A 14246-nucleotide genomic window follows, 5' to 3' on the forward strand; every position below is an offset into this window, starting at 1 on the left:
TAGTTGTGGCACACGGGCTTAGTTGCTCCGTGGCATGTGGAATCTTCCCAGGGCAGGGCTTGAACCCGTGTCCCCTGCATTGGCAGGCGGATTCTTTACCACTGCGCCACCTAGGAAGTCCCTAAGACGTTTTCAATAAGAGAAATCATTTCACTGGAAACACAGAAAACCCCTTAAATATTTTAAAGTACTGAATTTAGCCTCTAACCACAAGTTCAGCAAAATAAAAGTTGCCACAGAATATGTGTTCAAATTGAAGAATACAATTATCAAACGCTGTCCCAAGAGCTCTTTTATGGACCACAGGCAAGAAATCTAGTCAAGAAAGTTTCCATAAAATAATTCAAAAGAAATTCCACAAAAGGACCACTAAAGTTTTCTTGAGCTATTTTGGGCATGTATCTCCAAGAACTCGATCAATAAAACATTGTCTAGTCACCTATCAAGAAATATATAAGTACAAACAGAAATGGCTGCATGTGTTTATTTTCAACTTTTAAAAAGGTATGTCAATTTATATGCAAAGTAGGCGTGATTCCTAGCACCAGACAAAAAGCAGGGTGCCTTCAGACACTTCCCCTTCACTTAGGAGTTGTCTGAGTCACTTCAATGTATTCTTTGGAATTTCTCTTCTAACTGACCGTTGTTAACCTGTATAAAAAGGTTCCCTTCACTAACACTCGTACCTTTACTATAATTTAACACTAGAACAAAAAGTATTTCATAATTTTTTATTGATGGCATTTATCCCATGGTTTAACATGTTAATTATACTGTAATAAACATGGCTTTAATATTAAACTTTTCCTTATTATCCAAAGTCACCACAGTCCATTTCAGTAAATATAAAAATATATGCTTAATACTTTGTACAATACTGGTTTTTGGTCCAAACAAAAACTGGATCAGAAAAGCCAATAAAGTTACTTTAAGAATCCCCAATTTTTTTTTTTTAAAGATTTCCAAATGGATTTAGGCAACTTTGAATAATGGGATTTACATAATAAAATCTGAGACGAGACTAAACAAACAACAAAAAATTTCTTCTAACACAAAATTAAAATTTCAAGTTCACAGATTTATGTTATGCCAAAAAAGTACAGAAACAAAATTGTATTTACACAAGTTTCATAATAAAATAATGAAAAAGGCAAGACAGGTGATAGTCAGAAGAATGACAATATAGAAATAGCATATAATTATTAAATGGAGAACGAACTAGATCTAACAAGTCCTTAGCATGGACCATTCTTTAATCAGGCTTCCTCTATCAGAAAATTTTAGTGCACAATACACCCAACTCACTCACTTCACACATACACCAGCACAAACTCAGCATAGAAATCATTCATTTCAACATCCTCTAATCTATACAGAATTCCGCAGATATAATTACAATTTCAACGCGTTCCATAAACGCGTATCAACGCACATGGTGGTGCAGATGAAGAGGTTCTATACAAAGCCATTCTCTGAGCAGGCTGATTCCTGGGTTCAGCCAGCCTATGCCAAATCAGTGAATAGTCTGCTGGATCATAAAATATTTTTGCTGAAGAATCAGTCACCAGTCTAGCTATTATTTTTTTTAAAAAGGGGGTGGGAGAGGTGAAGTTGGGGCTTCTGTAAAGAAAAAAGCAGGAAAATTCCAAAATTAAAGAAGTCCTTAGGCAGATCTGACTTCAGATAACCCAGCACATAATACAACCCAGTATCTGAAAGCAGGGCACCAGCTGTTGTTAAAACAGTGTGTATTAACACCACCATGACCTTTATTTCCTGCGTCTAACAGCAGTCTTTATCTTGCGACCAGAAACTGAAGTTCCAGAAGACATGTTTTTCCCATTTGACCTGTGGAAAATAAAAACTTTGTAATGTAACATGATGCTCAGATAAAATTTCACAATCATAACACTAAACGTGACCAGTGATGGGGGGGAGAGGGTCAGGGGACACTGTTAAAGCAAACACACTTTCTGTTACACCTCACACCCTTGAGAAATACACACACATGCTAAATTGATGGAGAACATACTTGATTTAACCTCAACTATACTGCACCTTGGTGATTCTGAAAATACAAACACACACACACCCTCATAATGTTAAATTCTCCAATTCAATAAAAAGTTCTCTTACCCCACAGTAAACGCCGCTGAAGCCTGGCTAAATTGAAAGCCCCCTGAGCCGGAGGGCTGGGATGAGGCTGCAGGTGTGCTGGGATTTGCACCAAATGTGAACACTCCTGATGGATTATTGTTTGTGAAGTTGAAATTTGTAGTGCTGCTGCCAAACTGGAAAATGGAACCTGCAACAGTTCAAGCAGAAAAACTTCAGTAAGGTAAAAATGATGGTTTTTCTAGTAATGACTGACCTTCACATACAAAAACATGTAAAGGGTTAAGTTCTCTTATGGTCATTTCATTTAAAGAAAATTAAGTATTTTCTCCATCAACACAATACATACCTGACACACTCTAACAGGTGACCCAACTCACCCATGACCAAGGGAAAAAGGGCAGAGTGGACTTCTGGCTAAGACCATGGAATCAACAAACATACTTATTAGCTCTATCTTCTTCAAAAATTATGTTAAAATAAAAGTAAAGGGAATTTTAGAGCAGGGAAAGAGGAGATAACACAACAAAATTTAGAAGCTGGAAGTCTGACTGGAGCCGAATTCTAAATTAGCAGGAAGGAAAAGGCACAGAAGTCACTCCAGTTATACTAAACGAACCCAAAAGGTTTAGGTTTCAGGTACTTCTGGAAGTGAGAATGAAGGGGTGACTGAAAAAAACCAGCAGGTTGGTAGAATATCCCAGGTTTAAGAAGCAGATACCCAGATCAATCCCTCCCCAGCACCAAACAGGATGATAATTCTCCTCCTCTCCCCAACAGAAGGATAGAACCTTAGCTCTCTGGAGAGGCCTCTGGACTGGAGGACATCACACATAAAGGCAAGGACACCATATTGAAAATAGAAGGATTCAGAGTAGGTTGATACGATGAATATTGAGAACTGCAGCCTTCTGCCCTGACTCAGTGCCCAGAACACTGGCAATCACGAGTATATATACCCTTCAGGCAGGAGACTGGAAGATTTTCTCTCGGGAATCTGACAGTCTAAAAGGAAAGACCTAAAGATACTGTACTAACATCCAGTTCTTCCCAAGAGGATAGGCCAGTTAGATAAACCTACAATGATATTCAAGATCTGTAAGCCCTAACTATGCATACAAAGAATTATCAAGTGGTATTTAGGTGTCCTGCACTCATAAAGTTATAAGTAGAATGGAAGAAAATATTTGCAAACCATCTATTTGGTAAAGGGCTGACAGCCAAAATATGTATGGAACTCCTACAACTCAAGAGCAAACACACACACACGCACACCAAAACCAAACCAAAAAACCCCTCAAATAACCCAAATAAAAAATGGGCAAAGTACCTGAATAGACATTTCTCCAAAGACAACATACAGGCATACATAAAAAGATGCTCAACCTCACTAATTATCGGGAGGAATGCAAATCAAAACCACTAGGAGATATCACTTCTTACCTCTCAGAACAGCTATTTTCAAAAAGACAAGAAATAACAAGTGTTGGCAAGGATATGGAGAAAAGTGAACCCTTGTGAACTGTTGGTGGAAACGTAAACTTCTGCAGCCACTATGGAAAACAGTATGGAAGTTCCTCAAAAAGTTATAGAATCTAGCAATCCCATTGTAGGTATTTACCCAAAAGACTCGAAACTAGGCTCTCAAAAAGATATCCGGGCTCTCTTATTCATTGCAGCATTATTCACAATGACCAAGATGTAGAAACAACCTAAATGTCCACAGACAGATGCACAGGTAACGGAAACGATGTATATACATACAGTGGAATATTAATCTTGCAATATGGGAAAACATGGACACATCTAGAGGACATAAGTGAAATAAGCCAATCACAGAAGAACAAATACCGCAAGACTTCACTTCTATGAGGAATCTAAAATAACCAAATTCGCAGAATCTAAAAGAATGGTGGCTACAAGGGAGGGGTTGGAGCTGGGGAGAAATGAGGAGTTGCTATTCAATAGGTATAAAGTGTCAGTTATGTAAGATGCGTACATTCTAGAATTCTGCTGCACAACACTGTGCCTATAGTTAACAATACTGCATTGTGCACTTAATTTGCTGAAAGGGTAGAAAGATCTCATATTAAACGTTCTTATTACAATTAAAAAAAGAAAAAAATGCAAACACTACAAGTAGAGAGGCAAGAAGCACCAGACGTCTGAGGAAAGTATTTCATAAGAAACACTGAGACCGGGAGGGGGAGGGTGGGGGGGAGTCGAGGGAGGGAGGGAATACGGGGATATGTGTATAAAAACAGATGATTGAACTTGGTGTACCCCCCCAAAAAATAATAAATAAATAAAATGGAAAGAAAAAAAAAACACTGAGACCAAAAACAATAATAAAGAAAAGCAATTTGGAGAAAACTAAGCAAAAGCTTTAAGAAGGAAAAATAAACAAAAACAAAAAAAACCCCACCTCATCATTAATATCCACAAGATCAATAGGTAATACTTCTAAAATAAAAGCAGAAGGATATAAAAAGGAAATACCCACAGAACAAAGAGGACCACTTGGAAATTAGAAAGTAATACAAGTTGAAGTAAAATCTCAACAGGTGTGCTTAAAGGTAAATTGAGAAAATCTTCCCAGGAAATACAAAAAAAACAAAAAGTGGGAGAGAAGGGAAAGAAAAGAAGTTAAAAAAGAATGAAGCACAAAATATCCAAAGAAATAATTCAAGAAAATTCCCAAGAATGAAGCTTACATACTGCATTCCTAGCACCATCCGAGGATAAAAATGGATCCAGACCAAGGAACATCCTGATACAAAGAACACTGGAGCCAAAAGAAAAGATTCTAGTGAGGCTCCAGAAAGAAAAATAGATCAAAAAGCAACAATACAGGCTTCAAGAGCAACTCTGGGAGCCAGAGTGTCCACAATGGAAAAATGCCTTCAAAATCAGGAAACTGATTTCCATTCTAAATCTATATTCAACCAAAATCTTACCAAACATGGAGGAAGAATAAAGATCCTTCCAGAAATATAAGGTCTCAAACTTTTCTTCCCTGTGTCCTTAAGAAATCACTGGAAGATGTATTCTCCCAAAACAAGGGAATAAGAAGAAAGAAAACATGACATTCCTTTAAGAGGAAGCTAAAAGAATCTCCATTAGAACGGTTTTAAAAAGAGACCCCCAAGACCACAGTTAGGCAGACCTAGAAAGCCTGCTGGTAGGAGTAGGTTAAAAGATACATGAAGGCTGGCATCACCTGGATACCAAAACTAGACAAAGATATCACAAGAAAAGAGAATTACAGGCCAATATCACCAATGAACACAGATGCAAAAATCCTCAACAAAGTATTTGCAAACCGAATCCAACAATATATTAAAAGAATCATACACCATGATACCCAGGGAGATACAATTTTTCAATATCCACAAATCAATGTGATACACCATATTAACAAATTGAAGAATAAAAATAATATGACCATCTCAGTAAATGCAGGAAAAGTTTTTGACAAAATTCAACATCCATTTATGATAAAAAAAAAAACAACAAAAAACTCTCCAGAAAGTGGGCATAAAGGGAACATACCTCAACATAATAAAGGCCACATATGACAAGCCCATAGCTAACATCATACTCAACTGAAAGCATTTTCCTGTAAGATCAGGAACAAGATAAGGATGCCCACTCTCACCCCTTTTATTCAACACAGTTTTGGAAGTCCTAGCCACAGCAATCATAGAAGGAAAGTAAATAAAAGGAATCCAAATTGGAAAGGAAGAAGTAAAACTGTCACTGTTTGCAGATTACCTGATATTATACACAAAACATCCTAAACATACCACTAGAAAACTACTAGCGCTCATCAATGAATTCAGTGAAGTTGCAGAATACAAAATTTATATACAGAAATCTGCTGCATTTCTATACACTAATAATGAACTTTCAGAAAGAGAAATTAAGGAAACAATCCCATTTACCATTGCATCAAAAAGAATAAAATACCTAGGAATACACCAACCTAAGGAGGTAAAAGATCTGTACTTGGAAAACTATAAGCCACTGATGAAAGAAACTGAAGATAATACAAATAGATGGAAAGATATACTATCTTCATGGACTGCAAGAACTAATACTACCCAAGGCAATCTGCAGACTCAATGCAATCCCTATCAAAATACCCATGACATTTTTCACAGAACTAGAACTAATAATTTTAAAATTTGTATGGAAACACAAAATCCCCACATAGCCAAAACAATCTTGAGAAAAGAACAGAGATGGAGGAATCACGCCCCCTGGCTTCATACTATACTACGAAGCTACAGTATTCAAAACAATATGGTGTTGGCACAAAAAACAGACACACAAATCAATGGAACAGAACAGAGAGCCCAGAAATAAGCCCAGGTGCCTACGGTCATTAATCTATGACAAACAAGGCAAGAATATATAATGGAGAAAAGACAGTCTTCTTCAATTAAGTGGTGCTGAGAAAACTAGAGAGATACATATAAAAGAATGAAGCTACAATATTTTCTTATACTATATACAAAAATAAACTCAAAAGAGATTAAAGACCTAAATGTAAGACCAGAAACCATAAAACTTCTAAAAAAAAAAAAAAAAAAAAAAAAACAAAGGCAGAACACTCTGATATAAACTGTAGCAATATTTTTTTGGATCTGTCTCCTAAAGCAAAGGAAATAAAAGCAAAAATAAACAAAGGGTACTTAATTAGACTTAAAAGCTTTTGCAACACCAAAAGACAACCTACTGAATGGGAGAAAATATTTGCTAATGATATATGACAAATAAGGGGTTAATATCCAAAATATACAAACAGTTCATATAACTCAACATCAAAAAAAAAAACCCCAAAAAACAAAACCCAACTAAAAACTGAGCATAAGACCTGAATAAACATTTATCCGAGGATTTCCCTGGTGGCGCACTGGTTAAGAACCCGCCTGCCAATGCAGGGGACACAGGTTCGATCCCTGGCTCAGGAAGATCCCCCATGCCACAGACCAACTAAGCCCATGTGCCACAATTACTGAGCCTGCGCTCTAGAGCCCGTGAGCGACAAATATTGAGCCCATGTGCCACAATTACTGAAGCCTGTGTGCCTAGAGCCTGTACTCCGCAACAAGAGAAGCCACCACAATGAGGAGCCTGCACACTGCAATGAAGAGTAGCCCCCACTCGCCACAACTAGAGCAAAGCCCAAAATGCAGCAATGAAGACCCAATGCAGCCAATAAACAAATTTAAAAAAACAAAAAACCAATTATCTTAAGAAGACATCCAGATAGTCAACAAGAACATGAAAAGATGCTCAACATCATTAATCATCAGAGGAATGCAAATGAAAACCACAATGTGATATCACCTCATACCTGTAAGAATGACTATCATCAAAAACAACACAAATGACAAATGTTGGCGAGGATATGGAGAAAAGGGAACCCTTATACACTGTCAGTGGGAATGTAAATTGGCACAGCCACTAATTACTAGAAAATAGTATGGTAGTTTCTCAAAAAATTAAAAACAGAGCTACTATATGAACCAGCAATTCAACTCCTGAGTACATATCCAAGAAAACCTAAGAAACATTAATTCAAACGATACATACACCCCAATGTTCATAGAAAGGAAGCAATCTAAGTGTCCAACAACAACTGAATGGATAAAGATGTGCTCTGTGTGTATTTTTTTTATGGCTTAGTATTCCTGTGTGTGTGTGTGTGTGTGTCCACGTGGACACATGCACACATGTGTGCACACACAATGGAGTACTACTCAGCCATAAAAAAGAATGATATTTTGCCATTTACAACAAAATGGATGGGCCTGGATGGTATTATGCAAAGTGAAATAAGTCACAGAAAGACAAATACTGTATGATATCACTTACACGAGGAATCTAAAAAATACAATGAACTAGTGAATATAAAAAAAAGGGAAACAAACTCACAGATATAGAGAACAAACTAGTGGAGAGAGGAAAGGGGGGAGGGGAAAAGTAGGGGAGGGGTTAAGAGGTACAAACTATTCTGCATAAAATAAGCTACAAGGATATATTGTACAACTTGGGGAATATAGCCAATATTTTATAATAACTATAAATGGAGTATAACCTTTAAATATTGTGAATCACTATGTTGTATACCTGTAACTTGTAAAATACTGCTCATCAACTATATATCAATAAAAAAGTAAAAATAAGAACCAATACAAAATCTTAAAAAAAAGTTTATGTGATAAATTTCAGATACTGAAAAACAGCCAAAGTATCTAAAAAAACAGATCTAAACAAATGGGAGAAATAAATAACAGAGACAGAATCACTGATGCCAGGAAAAAAAAAATTTTGTGGAGGGAAGAAAATCACAATACATCACACAGCATTTGCATATTCAACAAACTGATCTAACCATACAGTGTCACTATACTAGGCCTGAGGGCATTGTTACCTGTGTGAAAGAAAGCTAAACTCTTCAATTCCACACTGGGCAGGGAATCAATAAACCCTGATTAAAATGGTTAACATGTGTCACAAAACAGGAGAAATTTTGCTACATGTACTAGCTAACAAAATACTAATATCCAGAATACATAGAGTTCCTACAAATCAATAAGCAAAAGCAAACAACCAATTACAATACTGGCCCAAAAAAAGTTATAAAAAGAATTCATAAAAAATGAAGTCAAGTAGGATCCAAATTTGAGAACCCTCACACAATGCTGGTAGGATGTGAACCGGCACAATCCATCAGAAAGTCTGTGTACTCTTCTGAAGTAGAAGATGCATACCTTTCAATCAGCAATCCCTTTCCCAGGTATTCTGCCAAGTACAAGGAAGGGTGTGTGTGTGTGTGTGTGTGTGTACACGCGTGCACATGGTTTCAAAGTTCAAGGAAAAAAATTACATTTAAGACATACAGAACCAAGTATGGATACAAACGACATCACTACTACATACTTACTAGAATTAGGAGTTGTTCCGGAGCCAAATGCAGACTGACCAGGCTGCTGTCCAAACACAGGAGGCTGGCTGCTGCTTGACACTGTCCCAAAAGTAGGTGGCGCAGGCTGAGAAGCAGCAGAAAATAATGCTGCTGACGATGATATAGATCCAAAGCCTGGGGGGTTAGGCTGGCTGGCACCTTGACTTTGTCCAAATGTTGGGGTCTGGTTAGCACCAAACGCTGGACTGGCAGATGGTGCTGAAGGTCCAGTGCCAAATACAAAGGAGGATCCTAGAGGCCCACAGAAATACTTACATCACCATGATGGCTAAAATGAGCTAATCCTTGAGAAATCTCTACGAACTGAAAAGCAAATTTCAAGCTTTTCAGACTCTTACCTAGCTGAACAGATCTTATCAACATAAGTTTTGAATACTGATTAAGAAATAATACAATTCTACCATTATTTAGTAAAATCATATAGAATCCACATAAACAAAAACTTCTATTACCAAGACTCTTATCTTAGCAGCCAAAAGTTTTTAGGTCTTTAAAGAGATATCTAAGAAGACAACTGATCTCACATCAGAAATGTAACACACTGCAGAAATCAGTTAATGTTGTGATTATGTACCCATTGCATAATGAGGACTAATGTCTATTAAAATAATCTTCAGTGTCTGGCTATTTACAAATTAATATTTCAAAAAAAAAAAAAAAACCCACCTGAAAAAACTAAAGATTACACTCCTAATAAGATTAGAAAAATTGCTTCCAGGAGTTAATTACATTATACACAAAATGTACATCATTCCACACTGAATAATTACAACAACCTGGGTAGAGACGACCTAAAGGCAGCCATGCTCTTTTCGTGATATTATTTGCTAAGAGTTCATCTACTTACAACGAAAGCCAATCCAACTAACAACATGTTTTTTTCTTTTAAAAATGTACCTGCAGAGCTAGATGTGGTTGTAGCTCCAAAGCTGAAACCAGAGGTTGCAGTATTATTACTGCTGGCTCCTGGACCAAAGACAAATGGGGAGACAGCTGTACCCGTGCTCGACGTGGTTGCTGGTTTGCTCTCTTGAGAAAACAGCAAAGACTGAGATGTACTGGATTCAGCAGAGTTACCAAAGGCAGAGCTGCTCACAGGATTGCTGGCCTGTCCAAACACAAAGGCAGACACAGGCGCACTGGAGGACGAGGTGGAACTACCAAATATGCCACCACCAGCCGAAGTAGCTGGTGTACTTAAATTAGAGGAATTGTTGTTCAAGAAACTAAAAACTGACTTTGCTGCACCTTGATCTGTAAGACAGAAAATAAGAAACAAAAATCTTAGAACAAGTAATACCAGAAAGCATTTCTTCCTACTCTAAAATCTAAGAGTCCATTAGAGAGCAGAATCATTAAGTTTTTAATATAGATTGATTCATCTAATGGACATCTATGTTAAATTTTGATGTAGTCAAATACATCCATCTTTCCTTTTATGGCTTATGGATTTTGTCTAACATAGCAAAATCTTTGACATCCAGATTAATAAAAATAAAATATATTCCTTAAATCCAAATCTAACTGGATTACTGTTTGGACAGCAAATTCAGACAGCTGGAGATAGTTACACTTTTATAAATTTGATTTTGCAATTTATGTTAGTGGGCTTGTAACTTCAATTTATCTGAACAATGGCCAATTTTCTCTGCAGCCTTTACTGAGTAGGGTACCTTTGCTCACTAACTTGTGACTCTACCTTTACAACATATTAAACTTCCAGTTACTGTTACTAGACTATTTAAAATACTGTAGCTTTGTAATATTGTTTGATATTGGCAGGGCAAACCTGACTGTATGTCTGCCCTTCTCCCCAAAATTTCTTGTACATTTTCCCTTCCACATGAACTTTAAAATGATTTTAGCTTGTCGAGCTCCACAAAAATTCCCCTAAGAACTAAGTTCCAATGGGAGTGAGGTGGAGAGTAAAGGACATACTCAGGAACAAGTATAAAATACGCCTTTTATGTTCTCAATTTTTTAGCACGTTGCAGGTTCTGCTGACATTATAAAATACAAATTGGAAATGTTAGAAAATATAAATAGGATATGCTGTCTAACTATCTATTCTTGATTTGAAGGAAAGCTAATGATTTTTTATTTGGTGACCCTGAATCCAGCTATCTTTAGCAGAGGACTTAAAAAAAAACAAAACACTTATTTCAATACTATCTCGGTTCCAACACTATCTACTAGACAGAGCTGGTCACACTGTGGTATGGGCACTGGTAAAATTTACAGAAAATGGAGCATGTTAGCTCACTTTCAGGTTGTTTAAAAGGAGATTAAAAATCTCTATTTCAATGGAAATAGTATAGTGATACAGGATTACATGTGATTAGACCCTATCTCACTTTTATTCCTTTCTAAATAATAATGTATAATTTAGTTTTTGTTTTCTTTGAAGGGTGTTTTTAAATTTAAGTAAAATTTTATAGACAAAAACTGCTCCCACCTATATGGTGAATTCCATACAATTTTTTTTTTCAGGTTAAGTTTTCATTTTCTTGTGTTTCTAATTTATTATTCAAAAATGTTGATGGCTGTTCATCTTATGATTCTTTGCTTGTCTGAAAAACATCTGTCTATTGCTCTTATATCTGATAATATTTGGCTGTTTACAGAATTCTAGGCTCAAGACCATTTTTTCACTTTGTGGACACTGCTGTTTTTAGCATCTGATGTTACAAATCAGAAGTCTGACACTAATCTGATAACCTATTTATTTGCAGCAAACTCCTTTCTCTCCGAAAACATTCAGGATTTTGGCTTTGGGGTCCTAAAATTTCACTGGTCTTTCTCAGTGAACAGGTCATTTTCATTTTCAAGACCAGTGTCTTTCTTTACATTTGGGAAATTTTCTCCTGTCGCTTCTTTGATATTTCCTCCATTCTGTTCTCACCTTCTAAGCACTTCAATTCCAATGGAACTTGTGGATCTAGCTTAGATCAATCTCTCTGTCCTTTTACGTTGTGTTCTGGGAAATTCCAGCTCACTAATCCGATTATCAGCTGTTTTTTTTTTTCCTACTACTCAGTCCATACAATTTTATTTCACCAACTTTTTTTTTAAACTTTTGAAAATGCTATTTCATTTTTTCTTCTGGATTTTAGTTTCCCTAATCAACTCTATTTCTCAGAGATTTATTACATTTGCTGTCTATGTTCCTTAAACGACAGAGGACTTTATTTGTAAATGAAGAGCTATACATAAAGATTTTGTTAGAAAATATTTAATGAGCTTAAGAAAAAAATGCTTATTTTCCTGAAAGGTGTATGTCAATTCTGATTGTAAAAGCCCAACTATAAGGGAGAAAGTCACAGACAAATGTGCAAATACTGCGGGCTTTCCACACAAATATTTTGAGCTGGATTTCTCAAAATTAGATGTGCGCTGACAACCAGAATCATAGGAAAGGGGCCCTACTTTCCTGCTGCCTCACAGCTCAGAACACGTACTGAGTGGAATGTATTTTTAAGAAAATAAAGGGTTTTTTTGGGAATTTTAAAGATTGGGAGGGCTAGGGAACTTGCCCTCAAATAAACTGTTACTACATTACAGGCCCCCTTGCTAGGGGACCCATCAGTATCTGTAGGTCCACACCTACTTGCTCAGGCAGGTGCTCTGGTCTCTCCCCTGCCCCTTGGAGTCTAGGTGCAGCAGCTTCTCCTACATTCCTGCTCCAAGCATGGGACCAAGGAGGCCAGGCCCTGTCGCTGGAAACCAGGGCGAAGCCATGAGCAGTGACTCAGGGCTCCGTGGGTGCATGTGTATAGTTGAAGCTGACTGTCTGCATGTATCCTCTGGCTCTAATGCTGTCTGTTGGCTCTGCAGCACAATATGTAACCAACAAAGCTTCCTAGTTTCAAAAAAAAAAAAAAAAAAAAAATTAGATCTGTAGATAACTTCATCAGAATCACAGGGGGTTGGAGTGATTAAAAATGAAAACCCTCAGCTCCTTCCCAGAGAGTTCTGTTGCTGGTACTCTCTCAACTATGTCCAGTATAAACCATTCCCTGACTTGCTGCATTTGTCAACACCTTGTTAAAAAAAAAAAAAAGAAAGGAAAGTTTAATACTTACCAGCTGTAGTACTGGTTTGAGCTCCAAAAGCAAAAGTGGTCTTTGCTGGCTGTTCAGATTCTTTCTCAGATGGTTTGGTCATACTGAAACTAAAGGTCGACTTGGAAGAACCCTCGTCTTTGGTTTGCTCTGAGTTCCCAAAGGAAAACACTGGTGGACACTTTGGCTCCTCACTGTCAGCTTTCTTCCCAAACACTAGAGACGTAGAAGTGACAGGCTCTTGCTGTTTCTCTTCTGTCCTTCCCAAAACAAACAATGAGGCAGATGGCAGGGGGGCAGGGTCCACACTGCCAAAAGTGAACCCTCCTTTGGTGGCAGGTGTTTCTTCTTTCTTTGCTTCTGACGTCTGACATGTGAAAGGAGCCACTGAGACACTCTTGGTGTCCATGGTTCCAAAACTGAAGCTGCTCTTGCTCTCAGAGGTCACTGCAGTGTCAGGAGCAGCAGGGGGAGGGTTAATGACACCCGAACCAAAGCTAAAGCCTGCAGGTGAAGATTTAGGCAGTTCTTCTTTCTTTTCTTGCTGCCCAAGACTAGACACCCCAAACTGAAATGGAGCTAAAGAAGCTGGACTGCTTAAACCAGAAGAAAGTCCAATCTTAAAATTATCATTTTTACTGTCTTTTTTATCTTCTTCAGGTTTAGAATCAGATGCAACTCCAAATTTAAAATCTCCTATTGGTTTAGAAAATTTAAAGCCTTCACTCAAGGGGTTTACAGACCCAGAATCTGATGACACACCTATTTTGAAGCCTCCTTGATCTCCAAATTTAAAATTTCCAGTGTTTGTTAAAGTCTGAGAAGGCCCAGAAGAGGATGATGCGATACCAAATTTGAAGGATGAGGTTGCTGGGTTCGAAGATGAGGAAGATGTGCCAAAGCCTTCAAAAACATGAGACACCACCAAGACACTGAGTTAATATTCTTCTCTCACACAAAACATCAACCTTGAAAAGTAAAGTAGAGGGACATAGGACAACTCTGAAAAGGCCTACTTAGAAGAGTATTAGTTTAACAATGGCAGTAAAGATGAACCAAGCTGCCCAGATTCA

At 37.3% G+C, this 14246-nt stretch overlaps 1 protein-coding gene across 3 annotated transcripts in view; it reads right to left on the reverse strand.

Moving 5' to 3' along the window:
- Window positions 1-705: 705 nt before the first annotated feature.
- The window catches only part of NUP153 (nucleoporin 153), a 71560-nt gene continuing 58019 nt past the window's right edge, over window positions 706-14246 (reverse strand). For all 3 annotated transcript variants that reach the window (XM_057698950.1, XM_057698949.1, XM_057698952.1), the window contains 5 exons: window positions 13195-14076; window positions 10010-10366; window positions 9071-9343; window positions 2137-2305; window positions 706-1848 (listed from right to left, as the gene is read on the reverse strand). In XM_057698950.1, coding sequence (XP_057554933.1) covers window positions 1770-1848; window positions 2137-2305; window positions 9071-9343; window positions 10010-10366; window positions 13195-14076 — 1760 coding nt within the window. In that variant the 3' untranslated portion in view covers window positions 706-1769. The remainder of the gene's footprint in view (window positions 1849-2136; window positions 2306-9070; window positions 9344-10009; window positions 10367-13194; window positions 14077-14246) is intronic.

Source organism: Hippopotamus amphibius, chromosome 11 (genome assembly GCF_030028045.1).
Source record: "Hippopotamus amphibius kiboko isolate mHipAmp2 chromosome 11, mHipAmp2.hap2, whole genome shotgun sequence".
Lineage (NCBI taxonomy): Eukaryota > Metazoa > Chordata > Mammalia > Artiodactyla > Hippopotamidae > Hippopotamus > Hippopotamus amphibius.